Source organism: Fringilla coelebs, assembly GCF_963513975.1.
Source record: "Fringilla coelebs genome assembly, chromosome: 11".
Classification (NCBI taxonomy): domain Eukaryota; kingdom Metazoa; phylum Chordata; class Aves; order Passeriformes; family Fringillidae; genus Fringilla; species Fringilla coelebs.
In genome coordinates, this window is record NC_140037.1 from 17,039,054 (window position 1) to 17,058,293 (window position 19,240).

The 19,240-nt window shown below is 46.4% G+C and overlaps 1 protein-coding gene across 1 annotated transcript in view; it reads right to left on the reverse strand.

Annotated features, from left to right (window-relative positions):
• Positions 1-216: 216 nt before the first annotated feature.
• The window catches only part of HS6ST2 (heparan sulfate 6-O-sulfotransferase 2), a 124,038-nt gene continuing 105,014 nt past the window's right edge, over positions 217-19,240 (reverse strand). Inside the window, exon 2 of the mRNA XM_084213031.1 lies at positions 217-3,004. Coding sequence (XP_084069157.1) covers positions 2,302-3,004 — 703 coding nt within the window. The 3' untranslated portion in view covers positions 217-2,301. The remainder of the gene's footprint in view (positions 3,005-19,240) is intronic.

Genomic DNA, 19,240 nt, shown 5'->3' on the forward strand with positions numbered 1-19,240 from the left:
CAGACAAAAGCTCAAAGTGGTTTTGCCCTTGAAAGCTGTAGTTTAAATACAATTCAGAAAAGCTATGACTTCAAATTCACGTACTTGCTGTCAACTGCTATTTCACTCATGTTGGAATTACCATCCATTCTCAACTGTGCAGCTCTCAACACATCGTCAGAAAAAGAAATAATCACATAAAAATCAGAAGTCTGTAGTTAAATTTTATTTATCAGTTCTATTGTTAAATGACACAATCAAAGTCAGTGGATTGGCCTGTAAATCTACACAATAAGACAGCGTCTACGGTGGAAATCAGTAGAATTTGATATGGTTATGACAAAATGGTATCCTTATATTCGTACATCCCCTATATACAATAAACAGTATACACAAAGAAAATGCAACTAGTCTCTGTAAACCATGCACACCACAGCATAAAAACAAGATGCACCTCCTGCAACAGGCCTCCAGCTCGCCCACAGTTAAGTCCTGTTTACAGCAGTGCCTTTCAGTTTCAAGAGCGAATTATTTTCCCCCGTGAAAACCAAAATACAACTGAGACATCATATTGGCAACTGCAGTTCTCATTTAAAAAAAAAATTGCTGTACATGAAGTTATTCTCTTCTCAAAGCTGCTAATGCAGGGTATTGGTTTGCTGCTGCTTTGCTCTCCCCTTGCCCTTGGCAGGGTTGCTGCCCCCAGGCAGCCACACAATATCAGATGTAAAACCACTTCCAGGTAACTTAGGCGGTGTTTTTAAAGCCTTCTGCCTCATCTCCTGCCCCCCTGCCTTCATGGTGTATAGAGTATTACAGGTGAAAGGCAACAGTGCAAGTGAGCCTCGTGAGCATCGTGTCCCCGGGGGGCCCTTCCCGGCCGCCTCCGCTCAGCGCCGAGCTCGGCAGCACTGCAGCACAACTGCTCTGAGCTTGCTGAAAGTCTGGCCCAAGCCTGGCAGAGGTTTGTATTTTTTTGCATAGAGATTTGTAGGAGCCCCTCACACCACGTTTGCTCCCCGTGGGCCCGGGGAGGCCGGAGGGCTGCGGGGATCCCGCTCCAGCTCCGCGCCCCGAGCCCAGCAGAGCCTGCTGGGGAGCAAGCTGTGCGCCCCATGCACCTCACCTCCCTCTCCTCCTCTAACTATGGCTATGGAAAAACCGGCTTCCCTCATTTCCAGTCCTCATCTGTCATCGCTATGAAGGGCTCAAGAGCATAGGAAAAAAAAAAAAGCCCTGTTCTTATCTGGTGTAGCAAAGATTTACTGGAAGTAAATCCTAATTCAAGTGTAAATCTACTTCCATTGAGCAATTCTCTTTATAATATTGCTGGGATTAGAGAGTTTTATGACTTTTTAAAGACACTACACAAATATCAGCAACATAATTTCATCTAGTTTATACCACCAATTATTAAGGAATGATAAATTCAGCATTATGTATTCTAATGGGTAAGAAAGACTTAAAATGAGACACTGTCACAGGATTATAACTTGGAGAAGGCTTTATGAAACAAACATGAGAATGTGCTGTAACTTTTCCAGAATGGTTAAAATCATACTGCCCTGAAAAATTCTGGAAACAGTGTCTTATAACGTTGGCATTGAGTTCAGAAAAGTATGTATGTATTTTTTTTTCTTTTTTTTTAATATGAGATAGACCAAGCTTAAAACTCTAAACAGCAGTAGGTAGAAAAAGTTTAAAATTTTAAATATTTATATAACTAGAGAAATTACTTCTATTCATTTTAAAAGCCAATATTATACATAAAACTAGTCGATAATTTTTCTAGACCTTTACTGTTCCCTTCATCGTTCACTCATTAACTTGGTAAATATCATAAGCAGTTGGTGCCCTTGAAAACACATTATTAAAATAAAATTAAGATAAAATCAAAGCAAAAGGATTTGTTCATACACTGTATTGTGAGAGTATGCTAAATGCTCGTTATTAGGAAATGAGTTTGCTTCCCAGATAGATTTCAGCCGAGCATCATAAACATTTTCCAGCATCCCATTTTGTACTCATAACTAATTTAAGGATTTTTTCTTTTTCTTTCACTTCTTTTAAATAAATGTCCAAGCAAACATTTCCGATGAGCCGAGACGGCTCCTGTATTTCATAAATAATCCAACAAACCTAAAAAGGACAATTTAATTACACGCTAAGATTAAGTGTTCCACGTACAGTACGACATTTACTGCAAAGGCAACTGCAAAGGCAACATTTTGACCTCTTTTTGCTTCAGACCCTGGAGAAGCATCGCTCGGTCTGCAGGCTGGGTCGGGCTCTGCTTCTTTTCTGCCTGGCAGGTGCCCCCCACTATCGCCGCCAGCGCTCCACGTTCCCTGTGTAGTCAGTGCTGGAGCTGTTCTCCCCCTGCTCCCGCAGGTGCGCCTGCTTCGCCCGCAGGATCTTGCGCTGCTCCTGGCGTTTCCGCCGCGCCTCCTGGTGCTCCTTCTGCCGCATGTACTGGTAGCGCTGCAAGAACAGGTCTTTTGCATAATCGTACAATTCCATGTCTAAAAAATTGAGGGCCTCGATGCGCTGCTGAGTCTGCTTGTCTATCTCCACGCTGGAGGCCCTTGTGCTATTGTACTGCGTGAAGGGCGAGATGAAGTTCATGTTGAAAGTCTTCTCAAAGAGATACTGAGTCTTGCGCTGGAACTCGGTCAGGCCGAAGAAGGCCATGCGCTTCAGGTTCTCCTTGGCACTGTCCAGCAGAACCTTATTCCTCTGCTCCTCGGGCATCACCGACAGGTTGTAGCATCCCACCAGGCTGAGGTCGGAGAGCATGCGGACCTGGCGGTTGTTGGCCAGGTTGTAGGGGCAGTCCATGAACTCCTGCAGGGAGCAGCCCGACCAGTCGTCCCCGGTGTAGCAGCTGGGCAGCTCCTCGGTGGTCGGGGAGCGGCCGTCGCAGACGTGCAGGGACGCCTTCCATGTGGCTCCCCGCTGGACGTGGCGCCACTCGCTCAGGTAGCGGGACACGGGGTCACGCAGGATGGTGATGTAGTAGAAATTCCTGCCAAGGGGAGAGGAAAACAGAGCGTTCAGTCCCGTGTGTCTCCAGCGCAGAGCGCATTAACGCTCAGAATCGATACAAACAGGCAGATGCACTTAAGAGGCTTTCAGCAGCCCTGCTGCAGAGCCTCCTCTGTGAGTTCACCTCCACAGGGTGAAGGACGGCTGAACAAATCCCCGGGGGGAGTGTGAAGGGCTGCATCTACCTGCACGCACTCAGAGCTGTCTCTGTTTAACTGGTGGTGTCTCTACAGAGGCCCAGGGAACCCAAGACTCCCCTCTGTGCTGGGCTGTCCATGTGGCAACAGGCTCCTGCTGGTGCTCCCACTGATGGTCGCCCCAGACCTTGGGAGAATACTTGAAGTATCTCCCAGGATGTAAGCCACGACACAAGCAGGACACAGGTAGCTCTGGCTCTTTTCATTTCCTTGTACAACAGAGCTGCACTGACAGCAAAGAGCTGCCTGTGCTATGTTCCTGATGGGCAGTTGTGGGTCTCAGCTGCACGAGCCCCAGAGCAGCATAACACCTCTGAGGAAGGCATTTCCTACAGGACCTTTCCTTTTGCAGGCCAGGTCAATGGGGTGTACCTAGAAGCCCCAAACCACTTTCACCCTAACAAGTACTTTGGCAAAGGCCATATAAATCCTGTTTTATTCTCCTGCCTTCATCTGATACAGGACTGAAATGATGAGAGAGGAGAGCTAAGTGACTAAAAAGAAATTAAAGGGGATGCATTACAATGTTTTATAAGAGAAAACATTTTTCAAGAGAGGTGTTGGCTTTGGTTTGAAGCAACAGGATAGTAGCACACGTGGGGGTCATGCTGCCAACAGGGAACCCATCAGGCCACCAGCTGGAAAAGCTGCAAGTTCAACCACAGAACTTGCCCAGAGTTTATTCTGGGTTGCACATTAATAGCCACCATCAAACACCACACTGTCCACCATCACAGCCTGAGGATGGACACAGCTCTTTGAACCTCCACTAACAGGACCAAGGCCTCACCTGGATGATGCTGGAGGAACACCATCAGGACACCAGCCATCTGCTTAAGCAAATGGAATTAAAGTAGCTCAATAAGCAAATTGTCCTGCCAGGGAAGGTCACTCCTCCAGGAGGAGGACACCAAGGAGTGTGTGCCCAGGAGCCCTGAGCCCCTGGGGTGTGATTGCCATGTCCCTGATGCTGTGTAAGGAGGAGAAGGACATTAATTTGCTTTCTCAAGTGACATTGTGACTGGTCACCTTGAAGTCAAACTTTTGTTCCCTGTTGTTTCCTTTGGCAGAAAAGCCACTAGATGTCAATGTTTTACAGAAAATTGTCTTTGAATAGACTAAAATGTGAATCACAAGCACAAAAAGGATCCAACTGCAGAGGGAAAGGAAACCTGGAGAATCACCATTCCTCTTCCTATTTAGAGCATCCACACTCATGAATAATTAAGTAGAAAGTACAATAAACGTGCAAAGCCAAATAAAGCCAATGAGCCCAGTACAGCGTCAGTGGCTGGAAACAACAGCACTCAACACTTGGAGCTGGGACACCACAATCAGCACCACCCCCATCCTCATGCTCACCTGGGGTGGTGCTGCTGCCACCCCCCTGCTCAGAGGGATTTGGCCACAGATTCACACAGGCAAACAGAGCAAAAGTCCCCCCCACAATCCCAAGGAAGGTCCTTTTCCACAGAAATGCCATTCAGTAATTTCACTGAGAGAGCTGGAGGTAAGAGGGAGCAAGAATAAAGCTCACTTTCATGAGTGAGTGGCAGCTGCTAACCCCACACTGTCCCTTGCAGAGATGGGAAGAGTTTTGCTCTGTCTTATCTCAGCAGGTCTCTGGTAGCACTGGAGAGCCCAACCTGGCCTGAGCACCACCTCAACCAGCTGCTCACACGAGCAGGAGCTGTGCCTCAGGCTCCTTTGATGCAGCAGCACCACAGCCTTGTCAGGATCCCCAGCACGGGGAAATGGAGCATCTCTGGGGCAAACCCAAGCCCCTTCTTTACCTTCTGCCAGGACTCCTGAGCCTTGGATCTAGTTTACTGGGACACTGCACTAAAATAATGACCCAACCATTTAGCACTAACTTCTACATTAACTGGAGCAACTAACATACAGCAACAAACCTCTGATGACCATGGGGGGAAAAGCAAAGCCCTGCCTGCCCCAGAGCCCCGTGCAGGAGCTGCCCCATGAGCAGCTCAGCTCAGGGGAGAAGGGTGCAGGCACAGGGGTGCTACCAGCTGGAGGAGAGGGCCAACCAGACTGTATGCTCTAAGGTCATCACAGAAATCGATGGGGAGTTAATGCAAGAAGGGAAACAAATCCTGAGCCAAGATCGATACAGTGAGCGTTTTATTATAGCCCAAACTCTTCAGCCACTCTCCCTTTGTGCTCCTTGGTCACAGGGGGTGACAAAGCATCTCCCTTGGCTGCTGTTGTAAAAACAAAGGAATGAATAAAAACTCGTGTGCTGGGGAAGGAGGCTGTGCTGTAACAGAGCGCTGTCAGCCTGGGCTGCCTCGTCTGGGCAGGTATCTCCATCTGTGCCTGCCAGGGAAATGCTGCAGTCGAGGGACACTGGAGGGATGAGGCTGAGTAAAGGTGCTCACTGGACTCTGCTGTGAGCACGGAGGTGTCTGGGCTTCCCCAGCACCCTGAGCTCAGGATGCCAGGCAGGGACACTCACAGGATGCCCCAGGCAGGGCCCCTAGCCTCCCTGGCCTAAGCACAGCTGGCTGAAACAGGCTTGAAGCTGCTACTTATTCCACCTTGTTATTTCCTGCTTTCAAAAAATGAGAAGACATGTCTTAGAGAGAGATGCTTTGTCAGTTGCTGGACCAATCTCAGCAATTTTATGCATTTCTCCCCTTCCTATTAAAATGTTACCAAAAGAGGCACTAACCCTTTTGGGAACATCAGCTTTTTCTCCAAGCCTCTCCTCTGAGTTAGGAATCATGGCAGCTCCAGGAAAGCAGCTGTGCTGCTCTGTGTTCATCTGAACTGAGCTTCAGAAAGTCACAAAAGCTTTAATGCATCCTCAACTCAGAGCCGCGCCAGAGCTGAATTCGGTCATCAGCACTTGGAGCATCATTCTGCTGCAACTGAGGAAGACTTAAAGCTTTGCAATTATTTTTAGCTCTGTAGGTAACAGCTTGTTCTTTCTGCTGCCTTACCAAGGGGGTGCTGAGCTCCTGCCCGTTCTTGAAGCGTGTTCTACAGAGCCCAAAACAACACGTTTGCAGGTAGAGCTCCAACTGCTGTGCATCATTCCTCCAGCTCAGAACTGCACTCACCAGAACATGGCTTTTGTGATGAACTTGGGGGGCCATGAGGCAGAGAAAGGCAGCTCGAGGGCAACTCACAAAGTAGGTTGATCCTGGAGGCATCAGGAATGTGGGATGATGTGACAGTGACTTGCCTCTGGTCTCTCCCTGAGCACTGCTATTCTTTGAGGAACCCGGGGACTGAACAGGCCCCCGATGTTGAGTTTGCTCCCCAGGATGCACCTGCTTGCTTTGAAGGATAATCCTGTGGTCACACAGTCCATTCCTGCCAGCCCTTTCCCCACTTCTGCCAAACACAGGGGCAGAATGAGATTCCCTTTTTTCAATCTAATGAGGTTTTTAAGAATCCTTGCATCAAACTTCTAATTGCAAAAATAAAAAAAAAAGAAAGAAAGAAAAAGAAAAAAATTGAAATCCAAGTAAGGAGCTGTGTAACCCCAAGGGATGACAACACTGAGTAAAGCCAGAGACTTCAGAGTCTGGAGAAACTGCCAGGGAAGGGATATGCAGGTACCCACACCACAGTGCTCAGGGGCTCATTGTGTGCAGAACTAAAGAGGTGAGGAGGGGGGGAGTCTAATTACGCATCAAAATGGGCCAGAATTTCCCAAAGTCAGAGCACAGCTCATCCCAACCCCACTGCCCCACTGGTTAATTGCCTGTTGAGGTCGAGGGAGGCTGGAGGTCAGATGCTGGCTTCAGCCTGGAAACCTGAGCCTGGCTTGATGGAACTATGAGGTAAGGACTGGAGAGGGGAGCTGAAAGCTGAACATCCACTCACCATTACATCCATTAGTGGATTAGTAGGTGAGGGACTGAGTGACCTTTTCCCATTTCTGCTGAGAAATGAGGCTGTAGCAAGAAGGGCTTCATAGGTTACTGAGGGTAAGAAACCTACAGCCTTTGCACAGGGAGCACTGCAGCCCCAGAAATATCCCCATCTCCCCCACAGGCTGTTCCCAGGGGCAAACTAATGCAGGAAAACACAGCTTCAGCACAGGGCTGAGGCAGCAGAGCTATGATTTCCAGGGAAAGTACTGGGGCAGTCCCATTCACCATGCAAAAGTAAAGCCATGCTTTGAGCTGGCTCAAACACACCCATTTGTATCTAGGTCAAGCTGAGCCAGATGGCAAGCCTGGCCAGGATGTTTGGAGTCACAGACAGGGCTTGTGCAGTGAATGGGAGGCAATTTTATACAAGTGTCTCCATCTCTTTGAGCAGAGATGGGGAGGCAAGGAAATTTGTTAAGTTTCCAAATCTGTGTGTGTTTTTTTCCCTAGTTCATGGACTTTGTGGTACATTAATGGGCCAGTGTGATTCCAAGTTCTGCTCCAGGTGGAGATGGGTATTTTGAAAGAAAAGTTCACTCTGGAGGCGCAGGGGCAAAGGGATAGACCAGATTTGGCCACATCCAGCAGAAATGCAAACAAAAACTAAAACCCTGCAGCAGAGATTCTGCATATGATGCAAAGGATTAAGGATGGAGCTACTGAAAAAAGAGAAATAATCATAGGGTTGGCACTTCAGCACCAGAAACAATGCACAATCACCAGAGCCAGCAAGCAGCACAAGGACATCCACGTCCTTCCCCCCTCCACACAAACTGCTCATGCTGCTGAATAAAAATCTAGAGAGCTCGCTTATAAAAGAGTAGCCACATACTCATTCTTTTAAAAGCTGAGCAATTTGGGGGTTTTTTGAGATAGCAACTTGTCTCAGCTCATCTGACCACAGGAAGATGCTCCTACGCTGTGGCCTCGTGCACAGATCTGAGAAGCCATCTCCTTCTCCTCCACTGCTCCCAGCAACTGTGGGGAAACTGAAAAACTGTGTCACAGGCAGTGTCCTGCACTTCTCTCTCATCCCACACTTGGAAAAGGTCCCCGCCCAGGATTATTTGACCCTGCTCAGGATTACTTGACAGCAAAGTCACAGACAATGACGGAAGGTGAAGAACGCCAACGGTGCGAGTCTCACATTCCTTGTTGTGCTCTGAGGAACCCTCCCCGTGGGCTCCAAAGCTGCTGATGGATTTTAATCTCTGGCAGAGGGTCTCCAGCTGATCAATCATGGCCACCACATCTCTCTGAGAAGTCAAACTCAATTATGCCATGCCGGGCGCCGAGTGCTTTGCTCCCAGAAGTTGAGGTTAATTCCCATCAAGAGTGGCCCACTGAGAATTTGATTTGCTAATACCACAAATTGTTCCTCCAAGAGAAATACTGCTGCTGCCTAATTTGTTGGAGTCAGGCATCTGTTTGGAGATCACTCAGAGAGAGTAAAGTGTTCATTTAATACTGTGACTCATCCTGGTTCTTAACAAACTCTGTCACCCAGAGACACAATCAGAAGGACAGGGGTGAGCATCCTGGTGAGAGCCTTTGGTGCCTCAAGCATCCCTGCTTGGAACCTCCCCCCAAAACGAGAACATCTCTTCCCTGCCAAGAGCTGCTCCCTCAGCATAACTCACAGAGATGAGGCCAAAATATCTGGCAAGTTTACTGAGGCAGCACTGGAATCAAATCCTCTCTAGATTGGTCCCAGCTGCTTCCCAGCAGTGATGTGGACAGCAATGGCAGCAGTGAAGATGCATTCATGGCCCATGGGCTCCCCGCAGTGCTGCTCTGCTCCAAGGCATCCCGGCCCCACAGACAGTGGCAACAAACCCCATCTGGGAGTGGGAGAGGAGCAAGGGGGGCTGTTGAGCTCCCCTGAGCTGCAGGGAGAAGATTTCATGCCCACTATTCCATGGCTGCCTCCAGGCCCTGGATCTGGATCTGCAGCCTGGCTGCCCATGCCAGGGCCTCCCCTGCCACTGTCACAGCTCATGCAAGGAGGTGACCATGGAGCAGGGTATTGGAACAGGACTGCTCCCCTTCCCTCCTCTCCCCAAAGACCTCAGTGCAGCTCAGGCCCAGCTGGACCCTGGGCTGGCTACTGCTTGTTCCTACGAGACCTCTCTTTATTCAGGCATTTAAATGAAACCAAACTTCCAGGTTCACCTGATCCAAAATTCAGAGTGCAGTAAAATCTAAATGAACAAATCCCTTCTTTATTAAAGAAGTGATGGATAAAGATTATGGGGAGGGAGAGAAGGAGGAACAAACACCCCTTTCCTCTGCAGCAGCCTGCAAGACTACCCAGACTGTATTCCTTTACTCTGGGTCTCAGGGTGGCAGAAGCAAATAATGCATTAGCTCTGAAAAAGGGCCTGGAAGGGAAGGAGATAAGTATTTCAGGACTGTGAATTAAAGCTGTTAGCAAATGCAAATTTACATTTCCTCTAAGTAATCATTATGTTTTCACTTCTATCAGCACCCAATGAATCACAGAGATGTTTTGTCTAGAAACACTAATGGTGGGGGTAGGAAGCCAGCAGCCTACCCACAGCAACGGCAGCAGGAGAGAAGTGCCAGAGAAACCCATAAAAAGGAGCTGGATTTTTCAAGAACAGCAATTACATCAGCCCATCACTGCCCGTGAAATTACCAAAAATGAAAGATCTGCAGGAAAAAAGCGTTTCAGGCACAGAGGAAGGCAGCGATTAAGCAGGTCAAGGTACACATTCATATATGTGCAGGCATGGCATATGCAAACAAAGATAAGGAAAACAAGGCTTTAAATAAGTAAAAAATATGCAGCCTCACACACGCACACACTCCCAGCTACCCTCACGCACAAAATAATTGTCCACAGTGCTGCCTGCAGAGGGGAGAGCAGCCCTGCAGATCTGCCAGAGTGGTATTAATTTCATAATTGCCTGCATTATTAAGATCTCTGCAGGACACCCCTGCTCACAACCAATTCAGCAAGAATAGTGACCTTTAAATTACTTTTTTTTTTTTCAGTAGTGCATAAAAAGAGAAGCAAGTTTCTGTTTTTAGACTCAGCAAACAGAAGGGTGACTCAGCTGCTGGTGCCAGTCCCCTGTCCTCTGCCTCCACCCTGGAGTCTGGCATGGGACAGGGTGGGCAGAGGGGCCCAGAGCCATCCCAGCCACCTGACCTGCTGGATAAAGGACTGAACTGCCCTTTGGAAACACCCAGCTTCCACCACAGCCTCTCTAGAGCAGTAAAGCTTCCCACCTCCTGAGCTTGGTTCTATGACAGAGGCATCAGGATGGAGAGCAGCAGTGGTGCGGAGGTAAAACATGGGAGGTAAAAAGCAAGGAAAGGAGAGAGAAGGTGACAGGAGGATCTGTGTGTGCCATGCCTCCACCGTGCTGGATGACAAGCTGCAGCTCAGGTGACACTGGATTTGTGAGATCTCTGCAGCATGCAAGGCCTTGGCTTTGGAAAGTGCCTTCCTTGCCTAGGGTGATTATCCCTTAATAAACAGAGGCAGAGCTGAATTTTGCTCTTAATACACACTAAGAAAACTCAAGGTGTGAGCGATGTCTTTTGAAACACTGAGCTCTGGCACCCACAGAGTGCCAGGAGCACCTTCCTACTGCCAGTGTGAGGAGCTGTGCCTGTCCCCTGGGGCTCCTGGAGCCACATCACACACATCTCCCAGGATGGCCCCGATCACAGAGCTGTTACGGACTCATTAAAAAGCATGGCAGATATCCCAAAGCAAAAAGGAGGCCACTGCAACAGAGCTGGTGAATACCCACAGGATGCTGCTATAAATCAGATCTTTACAACAGTATTTACCCCATCTAAATGCTGCTGCAGGAATTAGTTTCAACGTGTAACTGATATTTCTGCGGTGGCAAAGATTGAGGTTTGCAAAGCCTACACTCCATAAGCAGCGGTTTACAGAGATGGAATAGTGGCAGTTTTTCATTTTCCAGAGTCCACTCACCCTTCCAAGAATCTTAATGCCTCATTGATTCATAATACAGTACATAAAGATTTCATTTTTTCTTGCACACAGTGATATATTATGGAGGCAATCTATTTTGCCACTGAAAAGTTTGCTTAGTAGAGAAATTTGGAGTTTTGACATTCAGGAAATTACAGTCATCTGTAAAGTGCGATTGATATGCCAAGGCTAACATTTTCATTGCACTTATGGAGCCAGAATAACTATGCTAAAATATTTATTATATTCTAAAAAAAAATCCAACTTCTTGTTTATAAAAAGCATATATTTAGCAATAAAAAAGCTTTATCCTCACATCCATATATATTTTAGCTATGTCTTCAATGCGCAAAGCCACACTCTCTCTGACCAGATTAAAATACTTATAATAATCAAATAAAACCAGCATTTTAGACAGGCTCTGTGTGGGCAAGCAGAGGGCATGAGCTGACACGTGGCTGCATGGAGCTGCACAAGAGCAGAGAAATGAGATAGGGGCTGTCACAGCAAACCTGCCCAAGGTCCCCTGGGGCTGTGGACACTTGTCCTGCCAGCCACCAGCCACCCATGGGAAGCAGGAGATCACTGAACCCTGTGTGCTTCCTTTGCCAGTTCTGTGGCTAACACGATCCAGGAGGAAGTGGGTGTGGAAGGCTCCAGTCTCAGCTTGGCACGCACACTTGTCTTCCTCACCAACACATCAATGTGTATTGAGAAGTTGTGATTTATCCTATATCCTGAGCACTCACTGCAAATTCGTAATCACTGCTGGAACACCCCTCCCAGCTCCTCTGCACATGACAGCAGCTACTATTGAACATCCCTGCCTCAGTGCTGGAGAAACCTTGGAGCTCTCAAGAAGAAGATCACACGATCAGCCCCAAGAGCTCTGCATCTCCCACAATGGGAAATTAACTCCAGAGAGGTATTTATAAAATCATTTGTTACTATATCAGAGCTCAATCAATTCTCTTCAATAATACATAAAAGGAGGAGGTTTGGCTCACAAGAAAGAACGTAATTCCTTCACAAGCCATTTGCAGATAATCTTCCGTATGTCAGTTAATACATCCCCCAATAGGTTATACAAAAGTGCTTTTAAAAACTAAACTGAGGATATATAGCACATAAAAAAGGCACATTAGTGCAACTTACATTTTGCTTATCATGACTATTGCACATACAGAAATCCAGGGAAAATTCTTTCCAGTCTTTCTAAAATTTTGTCAAAAGCAAGCATCTATTGAAAACACCTTTGCAATGTAATTAATGAACTGATACTAATGAAATTCTCAGCCTGCTGCCAAAAGAGGGATAGAGGAATGGACAGTGTATTTACAGCTGCAACTTCTACAGTTTTAATTTCAGCTCTCATTGATTCCATTGAGCACCATGAGACTGCATAATGAAGAAATCTGTATCAATTGAAAATACCAAGTGTGCTCCTGCCCCACTAGGGCACTACTGTAATATCATGTAATGGAAGGGGATTCTCATTTAATTGAATTGGAAATGAAACACATATTAGCTAAGAAAACTTAATCAGTGCAATAATATTAAAATGGGCCACTCAGACAAACTATTCTGATTAAGTCACTTGCAAACATTTCCGTAATCATCACTGAGACTTGTGGCGTTAATGATTTAAACTCACTTTTCTACTCCAGGGAACAAAACTGCAATTTCATAGCAGACAATTAGAATATTTTAAGCCCTGCCTCACACACTACAATACAGTCTCCTGGCAGAAGCACAGGACCTCATCCTGCAAGCATACATCTTGAGCTGTGACGTACAAGGTCTGCATGGATGCTGGGACGTTTGATTTAAGATGGGAAACAGCCCTGAAAGCACCTGGCTGGTTGGGAAGTGTTTCTGAGGTACTGGCTGTGGCTTCTCTGCAGACTTCATCTTTAATCCTGACTTGTTACTGATGGCACACTCTGATGCACTGTAACACTCTGAGCTCCGAATGGCTCCCAGCAGACCAGGATTTTAAAACTTGTATTCACACACAGTTGACATAACTGGATTTAAAATTTTCATGGAACAGCAGAGTGCATTTCTAGTAAAACTCCACGGATGCATTTGTTGTGTCAAAGCTCAGCTGGGAGGGGTTTTACATCAGCTAAGCAAGCCAGACTAAGTAAACATTACAAGATGCACCGAATATCTTGTTTCCCTCTGCTAGTTCCACCCCAAACATTTAGTAGAAGTATATCTCACTCAGTCTGAATCAGTGAGGACAATGCCCTTTGAAAGCCACGTTAAAAGAAAATGACACTTTAGCATCTCATACAGCAACCCTGAACAAACCAGGGATGTGTGCATTGTGTTGTGCTCAGGACTATCCACACGGTCCAAGCTCATGGTGTGCCTGGAAACTGAGCTGGCAAAACCTCCTCAGATGCTTTCCTGGCAGTCAGGGACAGCACATTCAGCACTGACATCAGCTCAGATACACTGCATTTTTCTGGATTTCAGGTGCTCCCTATATTTTTAATTATTTGTAGCATTAAGACATTAAAAATCCTACTTGCAGACAGTCAAAAGCAAATTCAATTCTTCCATATTTTCAGTGCCATGAAGCAAACTCCAGCCGAAGTGGCAACTGAACTGAGGCCACCACAGAGAGGCAACAACCTGGGCTGGGCAAGGAGAGCAGTGCAGCTCCCCTCTGTGCCAGCTGAAGGATTGGCACTGCTATGCAAAAAGCACCAATTCCACTGCCCATGAAGAGCATCTGGCTTCATCCTTTACTCTGGCTCTCTCACTGTGAGGGTATCACAAGCTTGGGTCAAGAGCTGATCTTTCTTTGAGCAGCTTTCTTTGAGCAGTTTCTCACTGCAGTTCTTGAGCCCTGAGCCCCCAGCCCTCCCTCACCACCCACAGCCAAACAAGCAGGCAGCACACTGAACCCTCAGCTGGAGGGAAGTCTTGCTTAGGCTAGCTGAGAAACCCTTAAAACCAAGCTGATTTCAGCTGAAGCCAAAGATAACCTACCCCTGCCAGAAGGGATATGATAAACCCACTATGATAAACCTAAAGCAAAATAAACCACATGACATGTAGGGTTATTCACTAAGGTTACAGCTCCTTCCAAAAGGATCTGCCACTCCCCCAACCTTGTCCTCAAAATATGAAAGAAAAAAAGGAAACAAACAAAAAAGACAAGAAGCAAAACTCTTCTATGAGCAGCAAGAGATGGTTCAAAACAGTTTAGTTCCTATCTGTATCTCTTGAAAGATTTTCAGAAGACACAGTTCTACTCCTCCATGGATTATTCTGGCTAAAAATGTGTGTGACATTTTAATTATCAAGTACAAATGTTACCGCAAGTAAGCAATGAAACAGATGGTGTCCTGAATTTTACAGTACAGCCACATTTTCCAGCTCAAATTTACAGTTCACCAATCATCAGCTTTAAATTCTGTCTCTACTGCATCTCTCCTATCCATGTGAAACACCACAGCCCTCCAGTGCTGAGAGCACAGTTTTGGGAAAGTTGGAAATTTTGGGAAATTCAACCCAAGCTGTCGTCCTCTAGGCAAATGCTTCCAATGAGGAAACAAAGTGGAGCACAACTTTGTACATCAGAAAAGCATGTAAGAAGTGGGAGAGCACTGAGAAACTGCCCTACTCAAGCAAGCAGAGAGATGATCCTGATACCTCCACATCCATGAAGGACCTGATTTGTTTATCTCATCCTCTTCCTAAGTGAACTCCACTCATATCAGTTATCACTCATATCAGTCCTGAGATTTCCTTTGCTACCCATCTGGAGTACTCAGCAGCCCCCTCAGAAGGTGCCCCCAAGGGGAAGGGACAGGATGGAATGAGTGTCCCTCCAGGAACCACCAGTGCCAAGTCCCACATCACCAGGGAACAACAGAATAGTAAAGACAGAAGCTTTTCCATTTATTGTTGGTCTACCATCCTTCCAAAAAACCCTCAATGTTAAGATCAGAGTTGCAGTTTCACGTGTTTATTTCTCCCCTCTTACAAAACATGAAATAGAATTCAAGACACAGGAGCCACACATGTGGATGGGGACAAGGAGGACCTGGGAATACTCATCTCCTGGACTGACAGCACCACGGCAAATGTGGTCCTTGCTTTGAGGAGCTTTATTATCCACTTCAGACAGCACACTAGGAGAGAGTGTGAGTCCAGTGACTCCTGGGGAACAGATGCAGCAGCATCCCCAGATTCAAGCAGCAAAGACTGTGAGTTTTCAGCTGTCCCTCTTAACTGTGTGTGGCCAGGCTGAGGAGCTCATGCTGCCCTCATTGAACAGGCCCTTGATTTAACAGGCTGTGACCAAACTGGAAAGCTTTCCTGATACTCCACTCCATTCATCTCAACTACAAGGGAGCTGCTGCCGGGGCTTATGGCATCGGTGCTGCAATTATGACAAGGAAACATTTTCTGGGAAGGTGTCCCAGAAAGTAATACACTGAATACTTCCTCTCACCACTCACAGTGCTGAGCAATAACTCCTCTCACTGTTAGTATCAGCTTTGAGCCAGGTCTCCAAGGAAGGGCACCCCTCCTGTCATGCCCCTCTGCTGGCACAGGGCTGGGACCACCAGCTCTGCTCTCATCATTCAGCTTGTGCAGACACCCCTGGGACATGGAAATACCCCAGCAAGGATCAGACAAAAGGAGATGCTGCACAGGCCAAGGCATGTATCTTTTGGACCCCAGACTTTTCCCATTTTGCTTTGAAATGGACTGGAGCTTTGGAGGTGGAGGGGCCAAAGCCAGCTTTGCAGACAGGCAGTGATGCTCAGTCACAAAAGCACTTGCAACACGGGCTCTGCCTCTTGTGTGCAGGTTTGCTCACTGCCACTGAATCCAGCACCATGCTGGCACCCAGGGTGAAGGTGCCACACCTGTCTTCCTCTAAGCCCACCTGGGAACCTCTTCCTAAAGGGAACCAAACAGGGCACTCGTAGATCAGAAGGGATCCGAGGACTGAGCTTGTCTTAGAGCACAACTGCTTTAACAAAACTTTCCAATGAACTCCTGAACCCCCAGGGAAGCACCCCTGGGTATTCTGTCCCCAGGGAGAGAAGCCAAAGCAGTGCCCCAGTGCCTGGGTACGTGGCCTGGCTGGCAGCAGATCGATGCTCCTGCATTTGAACTCAGCAAACAGGAGCTCCAGAGCACGGTGAAGTGCGTGGCAGCAGCTCAGGCTCTGCTCAGTCACACTGGCAGCTGGATTGCTGCGATAAATAAACCTGAAAATCGACTGTCTGAGCAGCAACAGCTTCTTCCTACGTCTTCATCCCTGGAGGGGTTAATCTAGAATAATCTAATTTATTCCCAAATTGCAGGCAGCACTGTCTTTCCCCATTTAGCAGATTAAGAAACTGTGCTCTACCAAATTTATCTGAACAATTCATTCCCACAAAATTACACTGGGTTTTGAACTGAGGTTAATATACTCCATTGTATCTGCAGGCTAAGCAATCCACTGAGGGGCCAGATTAAAGCACAGCTAAACACCACCTGAGTGGACTTTTCTGGCAAAGCATCTGTGCAGGGATGGGACAGGAGCAGCAGGTGCAAAAGGGATCCCAGCAGTGACAGTCTGGGCCAGGGCTCAGGCACAACAGCAGCATCTTCAGCTGCACCTCACCCATCCTGCCATTAAAATAGCAGCACCCCCATAACTCATTTCAACATACTGCGACTAGGCTCCTCTTCACATTATTTTAAACAAAATGACACTTTCTCTAGACACTTAAATGCATCCTGGTCTCATCACATCAACAGAGGAAGCATATTTTTTCTGTTTATGTGAAAGGTGATATTGGATGCATCACACATTGAAATCGTTTGCTGGTTTCCTCTCTTGACGTAAGTTAGAGGAAAGAAAGTCAGAGAAGACAGATTTTAAAGATGTATGCATATGCATGATCATTTTCTAACCTAGACCATTATTAAATTCTTTCATATATTCATGTGAGAACTGCAAAAAGATTATGAAAGTAGAGATGCTATCACTCATACTTTCCCAGAGCAAGGATTAGGGAGCTTTTCTTCTTAATAAAAGTGATATATTTAAATACTATCTGTTTGGCCAAACCCTAGTTAGTACTGGCCAACAGAGGTACAGCTCACATCCCTGCTTTGCAGAATAAATCTGTCTGCAGGTCCAGCCAAACACAGGGCAAGACTCAGCAAGAGACGTCACACGGTTGTCAGAGCTTTGTCCTTCTTAGGACTACTAAATGCATTTAAATTTCTTCAGTTTCACAGGTCTAGCACCCTCTACCAAAAATACACCCATAAGGCCCATCCAGCTCCTTCCCAGCCCTTGGAGAGCTGAGCCCTGCTAAGCCCTGCCAGAGCCATTTTACCCAAAGGCGTTGCAGAAATCTTCTGGTTTGCAAGTGATGCTAAATTCATCTAAACAGCTTTATTTATGAGTGGTGTTACATCCCACTTCTTGGAGAGACAGATCTGCCACTAGAATTGCCTTTTCCTGCCTGCAGAAACTGTAACTCTGCATCAACATTACACAATTATTTTAAAACCACTATTTAGATAGCTCTGTGGTAATGGATATGTACACCAACTCCAGTGCCACAGAATTTGCATAGCAGAATTTTTTATCAGGCTTCTTAAAGATTAATAATTTAAAGCAAGTTGTAACTGTGCTAAGATTTAGTCTTATGTTTTCATCACTGCTTTATATTCTCATAAATATCCAACATTCCCAAGTACATAGGAATCTGAGATGGTATTCAAGAGAAAAAACTGCAACCAATATATCTTCCATTTATGGAATTGAATATAAGATCATATTCAAAGTGCTGCATTTACTGACTGATTTTGAATGCATAAAATATATAGCCATTGCAAATTCACCTTTCATTGCAAAGCTTTGTTCTTGTAGTGACATAACTTATTGCGAGATTAGAGCCCCAAGTACAGCTGGGTCATTTTTTGTGTTCTCCATTCCCACAAACACGACTGGGAGAGACAGGTCATGCTCTCTATCAAAGTTGTGCTTACCACACAGCAATATTGCAACACGTCCCATTAGAGTTATGTCTGCTGAGACTGTGAGCACAGACTTGGCTGCAGGCACCTCCTAATGGAATTACATAATTGGAGGCATGTCATCTAAATCTGAACAAATTGGATTCCCTTGTCATGCACTATTGAATCAGAACGGGAAGAACACTCCATGCTGTTATCTATGGTAAACCAACAGTGGCAAATCCAGCGTCACTAATATTTTGATAATGTGATGTTTATTAAAAATGGGGGAGGAAAAAAAAAAAGATAAAAGTTTCATGTAAGGCATGTCAAAATCATGTTGCATGGAAAAATGAGCTCATCCGAGCTTGGTTTCAGCCTGGGAATTACGTTAACGGCTTAGGACGGTTGTGATGTTAAGAAGATGTAACCCAAGAACCACAAGAGGCTGGTTGCTTGTAGCAGCCAGGGACGTGCAGACAAGGATTTGAGACAGGCCCACCAGCAGCTCTGCATCTGGCAGGAGTGACAGCCACCAAGGTGTTTGCTCGGCTACAGCCCCTCCCTGCCCAGCACAGCATTAACATTCCCATCCTGCAACTGAATTCTCCAGCCCTTGCAATTCACAGGCATGCCCTGCTTTTCGTTTACAAGTATATCAACTTTAATTTGGAATAACTGGAGGAATCATAACGAGGGAGCAATAATTTTGAGCACACTGAACTGCGCATTCAGGGCAAATTTTCACTGAGCGCTCAGCTCGACCTCCAGCTCTGCACGTATGAAAGAACAGAGGCATTAATTACATTACCAGAATCACTAATCAGCTCATTGCATCTTTACATTTCATCAGCTAAAACGCTGGTGCAAAACGAGAGGCTTTTTTTCCCCCTGTAATTCAGCTCTTCAAGCCTCACCAGGATACTTCCATGAGCACATGCAATGAATTCATTAACAAAAACAGCAAGAAAAAAGAAACTAAGAAATTAATTGTGAAGCCTTACAGAATTAATGGTTCTCATAGTTAATTAACTGTGGGCCAGCTCAGGCTCCTGTGTCCACAGCAGGCCATCAGGGCACCTCATGGATGAGCTGGAAGGGCAGAACAGCCACCCACTGCCTGGTCCTGGTGATGGCCAAGGGTC